At 54.1% G+C, this 10,681-nt stretch overlaps 1 protein-coding gene across 2 annotated transcripts in view; it reads right to left on the reverse strand.

The window, feature by feature from the left end:
• Window positions 1–708: 708 nt before the first annotated feature.
• The window catches only part of Ift27 (intraflagellar transport 27), a 15,674-nt gene continuing 5,701 nt past the window's right edge, over window positions 709–10,681 (reverse strand). The window contains exons 2-7 of one of the 2 annotated variants that reach the window (XM_028778885.1): window positions 9,731–9,810; window positions 8,881–8,940; window positions 7,807–7,866; window positions 6,342–6,459; window positions 5,410–5,519; window positions 709–958 (exon numbers count right to left, since the gene is read on the reverse strand). In XM_028778885.1, the coding sequence (XP_028634718.1) occupies window positions 860–958; window positions 5,410–5,519; window positions 6,342–6,459; window positions 7,807–7,866; window positions 8,881–8,940; window positions 9,731–9,810 (527 nt within the window). In that variant the 3' untranslated portion in view covers window positions 709–859. The remainder of the gene's footprint in view (window positions 959–5,409; window positions 5,520–6,341; window positions 6,460–7,806; window positions 7,867–8,880; window positions 8,941–9,730; window positions 9,811–10,681) is intronic. The other variant, XM_028778886.1, reaches the window with a different exon arrangement.

Genomic DNA, 10,681 nt, shown 5'->3' on the forward strand with positions numbered 1-10,681 from the left:
AGTGCTGTTGGCATGGCGCACTCTCCCATAATATAGAGAAGTCTGGGGACAGGAGGTGACAAAGCCCTGTGGGCCAGGGGGTCATGGAGGAAGTAGGGGGTCTCCAGGGAAGACTGAGATTCTCAGGAGGCCTCCGGTGCCAGCCTGTAGCCACAGCCCCGGTGTGGACAGGCCTTCACTGGGGAGCAAAAGGGTGAAATGGTGTTTCAGGACTAATGGGGAGGCAGCGGCAGCACAGAAAGCTGTCTAGCTCAATGCAGAGGAGACACAGCCGGCCAGCTCTTGAGTGGAGAGGTGGCCCTTACAGGAAGAGGGCATCTCTCAGCTGTCTGTGAACTCAGGATTCTCAGCGGTTCAGTGGGGTAGCTGGAAGAGGATGGCTGAACGCCATGCCGAGCAGCAGGCACCCAGCGAGTCAGGCAGAGGCCACTGATTTGCCATGGACAGTAGCCCCCTCAAGGAAGTGTGGAACCTGGAGGTCCTCCAGACAGGGTTGCTTCCATGTACTGGGGCCTCAGAAGCTCACAGTTACTTCCAAACCAGCCTGGGGTTTTCTCTTTGTACTGGAGGCCTACGGGGGGGTGGGGGGACTACAGAGCAGGCAGGCCCTATACACGAAGGGCAGAAAAAGGGGTCAGGTGTACTCCGTGATTGGCCAGGGAAGCTTTGGAAAAGGCACAGCCCCCAACTAAGAACAGAAGCCGTTGCTGCTCTTTTCTCGTCATTTTATTGAAAACCGTGGTGATATTGAGAAGTACCAGGCAATCCTGTCTTCTGTCTCCCGGAAAGACAACGGTCTCCTGGGCTCACCGCAGCCCAGCCCAGAGTGGCCAGCCCCGTGGGACAGTCCCCTGTACCGTCACACCAGGGTGTGGAATATGTCCACCTTGTCCCGGTACATCTGGTAGAACTGCTTGGCCAGACAGTGGAACGGGGCCTCGTAATTGTCCATCTCCTTCTGTAAGAGGTGAGAGGGATGTGAGAGTCTAGTCTGGGGAAGCAGGTGCCGGCCAGAGGCTTCCCTCCCTCCCAGCTCCTGACACTTGGTGTTGTAGCATCTTCATGCTATTTGGGCAGCTGCTGTGACAAGGTAGATTTTATAGGGAAACAGAGACAGACACGCTGACAGCTGCACGGCTCGTGATGGGTGGAGCCAGGGTCTGAGCCGAGGTCTATCTGTGGAGCCATCCTTGTAGCCACTAGGGTTCTGTGTGGAGGATGTGAAGATGAAACCCCTTACTTAGCTCTGACAGAGGTCCAAAGGCCAAAGCAAAACAGCATACAGATGTGTTAAAGGAGAACGTCTGGCCACAGGCTGCCTCCTGGCCACAGCCCAGCCAGGAGAGGTGCAGCACACGCAGCCCCCTCTCAGTACGCCAGGCTACAGAAGAGTCCTACTCACCTCAGAGACCAGGAAGGCCAGCGGGGCGGCCGGCAGGGCCAAGTGGGAAGAGGCTTATTTCAAAGGAATAAGCTGAGACGTCTGGGATGGTGCCAGATCCCAGCAAGCATGCATGGCTCCTCCCATGAGGGGGGGTAGTGGGGAGGGCATCTCTGACACGGTAGAAGGTGCAGAGCTGGCTCTCTCCTGGGGTTTGATGGGGCGGGGTGTTCCTCATCCCTGACCCCTGGGGTAACACTGACTGAGCTGGAGTGAACACTTGCTCTTCATGGGCAAAGGTGCCCAGAGGACATTTCTATCGTCTGGAGGACCGGGAAAGTTAAGGATCTTGCCTTAGGTTGCATCTGAGAGGAGTCGGAAGGTGGGCCCTCCAAGGCGAGGTCAGAGGGGCTGTTGGGGGGGAAGGGTGCGCGTGTGCACAGAACCCTCCTGACACTGTGGCCACTACGCATCTGAAATGTGGGTGCCTGTGTTTTCTGTCTGTGTTCCTTTCCCCTAAGTTTTTTTTCTTTTTAAATTGAGCCTAATGGTGCATCACCATGGGACTCAACACAACACAGGAGTTGGTCTCTCAGACTGCCTTTTTTTTTTTTTTTTTTTTTTTGAGAAAAGGTCTCATATAGGAACTCACTAGAGCCAAGGCTGACATTGGATTTCTAATCCTTCTGCCTCTACCTCTGGAATTCTGGGATTACAGGTATGTACCATGGTGTTGGTGATCAAACTCAAGAGTGCCCTGCATGTTAGACAAGCACTCGACCACCCGAGGCACATCCCTAGCTGCCACAACCATAATTGTTATTGCCATCATCATCACCACCACCACCACCACCATCACCATCACCATCATCATCACCACCACCACCACCACCACCACCATCATCACCACCACCATCATCACCACCACCACCACCATCATCACCACCACCACCATCATCACCACCACCACCACCACCACCATCATCATCATCATTCTAAGATAGGTTCTGCTAAGCTGTCCAGGCTGGCCTCGAATTCTTAATCTTCCTACCTTGGCCTCCCAAGTGGGAGGATTACAGGCACACACCACCATACCACCTGGGCATTTTAAAGCAGCAGACAGAACCTACCACACTGCAGACAGGAGCTGCAGCTAAGAGTCTACAAGGGCCTGTCTGAAAGCTTTTCAGAGGCTGGCAAAGGCACAGCCTGGATAAGAGGCCTGAAGAGTCCCTGATGGAGCGGGAGGGAGGCACATCCCAGAAGTCACTGTGGCCACACTTTACGGAGGAGTGGATGAAGCCAAGAGGGTGGAGTGGCCCAGCTCGACAGTGTACCCTGATCTCAGCAGGTGACTGTTTTATGGTGAGGCCATAAACAAGACAGAAGGGCACCAGGCCTGGGGGAGAAAGCTGCCTGGGCCCCCACAGCCCGGGAGAAGGAAGTACAGTAGGGGTAGTCACTGAATACGGTGCAGCATGCTGCAGAGAGTCAACAGGGCCCAGTGCCAAGAGCATGCTGGGCAAGGTGGGTGGTCTGCCACCCAGTGAGTGCCCGTGCATGCCAGTCTCTTCAGTCCCCAGTCAGGGGGAGTCCCTGAAGAGGGCCCAGTGCCCAGTGTGCTGAGTGAGGTGGACAGTTTGCTGCCCAGTGAGTGGCTGTGGGAGGCTCAACACGGGCACTCAAGCCTCTCGATTCTGCCTGTGTGGCCATCATGTCGAGGCCAGTCAATGTCACTGAACAGCTTCCCTCCCCCTCCCAACCAAAGTGTCCTCAAGCACCAAGTGGAGGGAAGGAGCCTGTGAGACCCTGTGGGAGGGTTTTTAGACAGAGTCAAAAGCTCTCCAAAGCACTAGCTGGGAGAACCCATCATAAAACGTAAGGAATTCAATGCCCAGGAGCCTGACAGACACCATGGAGCGCCTGGAAGTAGATGGAAATTGAACCATTTTCCAAACGCATTAAGGGGGCTGCCAGCGACAGAAACCCTTTTATCCGATGACTAATTATCATCTTGTGCACAGTTTGGACACTGACAGAGCAGGCTGTTGGGAGACAATGTTTAGAGGGAGGCTCAGACTAGCTCTTGGTTTGACTTAGAATTCTGTCGTCAAGAACTCCCAAGCAGGTCCGCTAAGGGGGTCAAGGGTTCGAACTCCTGGAAGATCTGACTTTCCAGGTGGACAGGGCTGCATTCTCATCTTGGTTCTGTTTCTCCTTAGTTGTGCAATGAGGGAGAGACGCACAGCCTCTCCGAGTTCATCTGCTAATTGAACAACAGAGACAGGACCAGCTGCCTTGCAGGTTGCTATGAGGCTGGAAACACTGTCTTTGCAACACCAATCAAGCGGTAGGCCCTCGGCTGCCCGGGAGGGCTCGCCTCCTCACGGAGACTTGCTTGGCCTTGCTCTTGCATGTATATGTTATCCCCTCTTAGTGAGAAACAGTGGATTTTGATTTGGGTTTTGAAAATCCTTTAAACTTTGTTCAAAGGAATCCTTTTTGGCTTTGTTGTGGGGTGGGGGCTGCAGATGTCAAGATGTGCAGAGGTGCTGAAGAGTCAAAGGACCACGGAGGCTGCTGCACTTTGGAAGAAGGGAGGAGGGGATGGGCTTGGCAGCATCTCAAACCACGTTGGGTTATGTCCCCTTTTTAATTACGGCTTTCTTAACTGAGTCGCCAGTGGTGCCCCTGTTAGCAGCAACTCAAGGGGGACTAGTTAACTTGCACAGTTAATACGGGAGCGCTCAACCGCAGCCTCTTCAGGCAGAATTTATGTGCGTCCTTCCTGACACCTGAGCAGGAAGCTGACCAGTAGCTCTGGGTGACTGACTGATGATGTGTTGGGTTTTAATTTCTAGGAAATATGGGGCGTCGGGGGAGGGGTGTGTGACTGAAGAAGGCAGAGGAGGGAGGTGGTGAGGAGCTACTTCTAGAGCTATAGGCACACACACAGCTTGCTGCTTGCTTAAGGATGTGAGGCTTGGCACAGCCAGGAGCCCTGTGTAGTAGGAGCTCTTGCCTTTGAACTAATCTAGCATTGTGATAACTGAACTCAAGACAGAGGTGATGTCCATCTCTGTACCAGCCGCTGGTTCTGGGGTTTAGTAAAGAGTAACAGTAAAAACACATCCACACAGAAGCAGAGCGCGGGCTCAGGCTGTTCTGTAGGCATGACAGAGCCTGCGGCTGGAGGAGGCAACTCCCGATGACTATTTTGGAAAGCTATATGGTTGGGTCTAGAGACCCTAAAGTGAGACCACATACGACAGAGCCACTGCAGGCCTAACAGGACTCTCTGGCGACGATGCTGAGTGAGGGCTGGGCTGCCTATGAGACAGTGGTGCCTAGGCCTCCTCACGCCTGTGGTGGGAGGCACAGAGCAAGGGATCTGACTGGTGGGATCAGAATCATGTGGCCGGAAGCCCGCAACTTTCAAGGTTCCAGATGTAAGAAGGCATTTCACTGCGCTACACAGCCCTGACGGCAGTTGTCCATCATTCTGCGTCTCTCACTGCAAGACGGCTCTTTCCTCAAAAATGACACTAGATGCTCTTCTGGGTATGAGAGAAGGCGGGGGTTCCCGGAACTGGGTGCACCCTGGTCATGTGGGCCTAGGGCAACTCATTGTTTTTCACTTCTATGTTGAATTTGGAACCAAATTAGGGGCCAATTCCTGTCTCACAGAGCTACCTGGTAGGCTCTGCTGAAACAGTGCACAGCCTTCAGCAGCTCTCAGAGTCCAAGGGTCAGGGAAATGGTACAACCCCTGCCCCCTACACTTCAAAGTCTTCCCAAAAGAGATGTACACAGCTTTGCCCAGAGTAGGCTGTCTGCCCTGCTTCACAGTGCCACACGAAGACTCTCAGGAAATACACTGAGCCGAGATCCTGGGTAAAACGTGAGCATGGATTCTAATTTAGATTTTTGCATCTGGTGACAAGACCACTTGACGCATCCCAGGTCACGATCAAACCTCCAGCACAGAGCCCCCGCCCCCCAGTGGCTCAGAGGGTGGGGGTACTCACCACAGATGTCTCAAAGAATTCCAGGCCTTGACTCAGCGCCCACGCCTGGGCCTGAGCAGAATCCACTGTCTGTCGGCCAGCCAGGTCTGTCTTGGTTCCCACTAAAACACCTACGCAAAAGAAATAACCACAATATTGGTTTCTGTGGTGGCAGGATGGGAGGTCAGCGGCAGAGAGAGGGGCTTGCGACACATCAAGTGACAGAAGCTGCCCACTTGAGGTGGTAGGTGCCAGCGGGGAGGGTCCCCAAGGGCCACAGAAGACAGACTGGCTTTGCTGTGCACATGCAGCTCAGCTCATGGCTGGTTATGTTTCTCACCTCCTTAGGGCTACAAGCACCAGGCAGGCCTGGATCGAGCTTAGGGGAGCATTTGTGCTACAGCTCATGAAACCAACCTCGGACGTGGTCATTAATGCTAATCTCGGGCCTGGGCTCGGAGTCAGGGACTCAGGTAATTGAGCTCCGTTCCCAGCTGCCTCGGCTGCGCTAATTTCTCAGCCCGTCTCTGGAGGCCGCTTTCCCTGGCCTCTAATGAGGAGAATTTGTTGATCTCACACAGGGATGGGAAAGAAACTGATTTAAAGCTTGCAGGAGTGGCAACCGGGCTGGAATGTAACTTGTGCCCAGCGTACTGGGGAAAATGAGGGATTCTTCCCTGGAGTTAGCTTTCTGGAAACATCCAGCACCTTCCTTCTTATTATCTCAGCGCTCCCAGCTCTGCCTGGTGGGTGGCATCGTCTCCCCACCCCCAGGCTCGGGGAGGTTTCTTAAGACCATTTAGAGACTGAGCAAGGACACAGTGAAGGACGCTGAGGTCAGAGTCAGGGATTCAGGCTCTGTTCTATTTCCACAGTGGCTTGCATAGTGACCCGAGGCCCTTGAGTTGAAGGATGGAGGTGGGGTCGGAGAAAGGCCCGTCTACAGTTGATACCTGGGAGGGAGATGCCCGAAGTCTGAGACCGGACCTTCTCCAACCACTTGGTGCAGTTGATGAAGGACTGCTCATTGGTCACATCATAGACGAGACACAGGACGTTGGGATTCTCCCACTAAGCAAGAGACAGGAGAAGCCCGTTTCAGGGATGTGACAGGGGCTCTTGGATGGGGGCTGGGGTGGGGGGAGAAAATGGGCTTTCGGGGAGGCGGGTAAGGGAGGGGTGTGAGCTGGGAGACTGTCCCACCCTCAGATGGCCACAGGTCACCACAGATAAAGGGAGGCCAGGTGCAGTGTCACTCAGGAGGGACAAGCATTCCCACCTGGGTTGGGGGAATTCCTACCCAGAAGCAGTAGTGACTGTCAGGGACCCCTCCCTCAGGAACTGCCTGTGAATCACTGGGATGGTCCGAGCAGTAAGGTTGTCTGTGAGAATCTCACTTTGTAGCCGAAGCAAACAGCTCCGACTGGCCCCATGTGACAGGCTCCAGGGGCAGCCAGGCTGGGCAGGACAGGGCTATTTGTCACCGGGAAGCCCTCTTTTGTCTGTTGTGGTTCTACTAACTCATGCACTGCAGTTCTTTTGGGAGTCCACTACCACGAGGCTACAGTGTACCCCCAAACTGCAGGTTGCCAAGGGCACGCCTTCCTCCATTGTCTAGTCCCCTGATCTTCTTCATAAGGGTGGGCTTTTCAAAATGTTGGGGGCTCTTTGGCTTCATGTGTGGTGTTGCCATCAACCTAACGCACACACACTAACATCTAGAGGGGGCTCTGTCACCCAGTGAAGAGCCAGGATTCCAAGCTCAGAGCTGTTGGCCTAGGGGTGGGGGGACTCTGAGTCCCTAAAGATACTGCTGCCCATGACGAGGTCGCGGGATGCCCTTGCCTGGGCTGTGAACCCTCCCTCTGATGCACAGGCTTTTGGGTACAAGTAAGCCCTGTTTCGTCTGGGATGTCAGTGACCTTGTGGGGCCTGTGGCGTCCTATGTTCTAGTCTCCTCAGAAGGCCAGCCCAGCAGAATAAGCCCAGTGCTATGCATGAGCCTTCGTGGTGTGGTAGAAAGGGCAGAGCCTCATTTCTGGCATTTCTGGCTCTAGGCCTCCTTAGAGGGGATCAGTGGTCCTGTCCTGGGAGGCTGGAGAGGGCTGAAAGACTCTCAGGAAGGGCTATTAAGAAACAGCAGACTGTGGGGGCTGGGAGGGCAGCTACAAGGACTGACCAGCTTCATGGCTCCTGGAACATTCTGGAGCTGGGGCTGACCATGATGGGTAAACAGGAACATCTATATTTGTCACGTGGCTCAAAGCCCCAGGAGGAGGGATGCCCCTTAAAGGGTCCTGCCTGGCCACTTCTCATGCTCCCAGGGTATCCCCACTGGGAGTGCGACCGGGAAAAAGGTCAGGCAGGAGTGGGTGGTGAAGGTGGGGTAGGGAAAAAAAAACCCAAGACACTACTTGCCAGTTTATCCAGCATTTCAGAGAACAGCTCCTTGCCGGCTGAGTCAAAGATGAAGAGTTCCTGGGCCCACAAAAGCTCATGTCAGAAGAGATCGTGGGAAGAGTCAAGCTGAGGTTTCCTACTTGGCTTCATGTACGTGAGGCTTGCGTGTAGACCCAGTGCGTGTGCCCATGCACATGGCTGCCTTCACACACGTGCTACCTTCTCCGAGGCCCCAGAGAGATGGCAAGAACAGTCCAGAGTGCCCGAGAGGCAGAGGAATAGCTTCCGTCCACCTGGTGTGACCTGGGTGGCAGGTGGCTCACCTTTCCCAACCTCAAACACAAAGGTCGCGGGGGAGAGGCTGACTGCCCACCTGGCAAGACAGATCGCTAAGCAGGCTGGCAAGTGTTCTGGCGTCCAAAAGGCCACTCTGTGCTTTGTTAACCAAATGGACTCTAAGATCGGCTAACAGTTCTTGATAAAGGAGGTCACTGAGGAGGCCTGAGGAAGGCACTTAAAGTAGGACAGCCTGTCACTGCTCTGAGGCAGTGAACATGTGCTCCGTACACAGAGTACCTTGCCTTCTGATACCAGGTGGAGACCCTCCCAGATGCTGCTGCTTGCTTGAACCCCCCTCAGAGATCCCTGAGCTCCATCGTGGCGCCCACCTCCTGCCTGACTCTAAACCCTGGTGGGCAGCACTGCTTGCTTCATGGTCTGCCCTGCACAGTGTGGTTCCTGTCTTGTCCTTTCCTGTGGCACCAGGGGGCTTCTGTGCCTTTCTTTTTGCTCAGAGGTCTCCTTAAGCATCCGATGGATGCAACAGACCCAGTCTCCCTGGCAGCAGCCAGACGCACATGACATGTGTGATACTGTACCATACCAGTCTCCCCCAAGGGCTGTGGGAGTCTTTGGAGAGATTCGATTAAGAACTCAGATAAAAAATAACAAGTTCCTTTTGGTGAGGCCTGCATCCCAATCCCTCCCGCACAGGGTCCCTGTGTCCTTGCTCCATGACCCTGGGAGTGAGGGAACCCCAGCCCACAGGAATAGCCCTAAGTGCCCTGGCTTCAGGGCAAGGGGACCACTCACCACACTGTCATTTGTGTCAAGAACTGGCACTGTCTTCACCACCAAATCCACTCCGGTTGTCTGCAGGGGACACCAAGATCACAGGCCTTAGGGGGCCCCACACTGGGACAAATCAGGATGAGGCACGTCCCCACCTCCCTGAAGAGGTGTTCCCAGTCAAGCAGAAGTCAGAGGCCCCGAGGGCACCCCCCAACTCCATATAGTGAGAATTTTGATTTTTTTTTTTAAAAATACAGATATGTTATGTTAATATTATTTTGTTCTAATCCCAGCTGTGGGATATGGGGCTGCTTCAGTCTGTCCACAGTGGCTAACTATGATTTGTCTCGTGCTCTGGCAGGGTGTGATTTTGCCAGCTGAAGATGTTTACGTTTGGAATTCTGGGGCCTATTCAGAGGGTATAAAAATGTCCTAGCCTGAGGGAGGAGGCTGCTGCTCCCTCTCCTCCTGCTTGCTGATGTCCTGACAAAGGACCTTGATGCCCCTAATCAACAGGACGTAGTCTAAGGACAGTGACTCACCCCTTCCCCTCTAACCTTCTCTCTCTGCTGTTTACTGTTGGGGGCGTGGAAGGGATGAGGTGGAGAAGGGCAGGGAAAAGAATCCAATCAAGTAGCCAGAATCTCGGTTACAAGTCCCTGCCGTCCACTGTCCCTGGCAACCACGTGGTGTCCTGGTTGGTCCCTCACTGGTGGTCAGTGGAGGCTGGATCTCCACTTGGCCATTTCCTCATCTTTCCTCAGGCCTCTTAGGGCATCACCTAGGGATCTTGCCAAGTCACCCTCTCGTGGTAGACCACCATGTTTCTGTTACGTAGTGGCCAGGTGGGGACTCTTCGGCCCCAGCTCACCAGAGTGTAGTTCTTCTGGAAGTGGGTCCCGTCGCTTCGGAACATCTGCACCAGGGCCGACTTGCCTACGGCTGGGTCTCCTGAGGCCAGAGCAGAAGAAGAGTCATTGCTTGGGTCCCATCAGGCATGGGCAGCTCCTCCTGCTCTGGAGTGCTTGCCTCAAAGACAGAAACTCTGCTGAGCTTTCAGAGCAAACGTCTGCAGCTCTTGTGAGAAGCAGAGGGGTTGCCAGCAGAACAGCTGGTCCGGGAGACCCATCTTTAAAGCTTATCTAGCCAGAGTACGTTTCTATAAACCTCACAGCCCCATCAACCAGAAGACTGACCTAGAAGGTAATGGTGAAGGAAGCCCCCTGAGCCCTGGCAACAGAAGTTACACTCTTCCACCAAGGCACACCCTGTGGGGAAACCTGTCACTTTCAAACTCCAATTTACTCTCGATTCTGACCTGCAGAAAGGAGTGAGCAGCAACTTGGGACCCCACCCGGCCGAGCCGCTGGCTGCTCCCTCATCCGCACAGCGGCAAGGAAGTCAAGAGGCTGTGCTCACTGTGAGCATCTCATTTTCAAGTGATGTGCTCCAACATGACGTGCCAGGCGAACGCTGAGCTGCCAGACTTAGGTGCATGCACACACACACACACATCACACACACACACATCACACACACACACATGCACACATCACACACACACGCACACATCACACACATCACACACACACACACATCACACACACACACATCACACACACACATCACACACACATACACACACACATCACACACACACGAACACACACACACACACACATCACACACACACATCACACACACATCACACACACACACATACCTGCCAGACTTAGGTGCATGCACACACACACACACATCACACACACACACATCACACACACACATCACACACACATACACACACACATCACACACACAC

Source organism: Grammomys surdaster, unplaced genomic scaffold (assembly GCF_004785775.1).
Source record: "Grammomys surdaster isolate TR1022 unplaced genomic scaffold, NIH_TR_1.0 342, whole genome shotgun sequence".
Lineage (NCBI taxonomy): Eukaryota > Metazoa > Chordata > Mammalia > Rodentia > Muridae > Grammomys > Grammomys surdaster.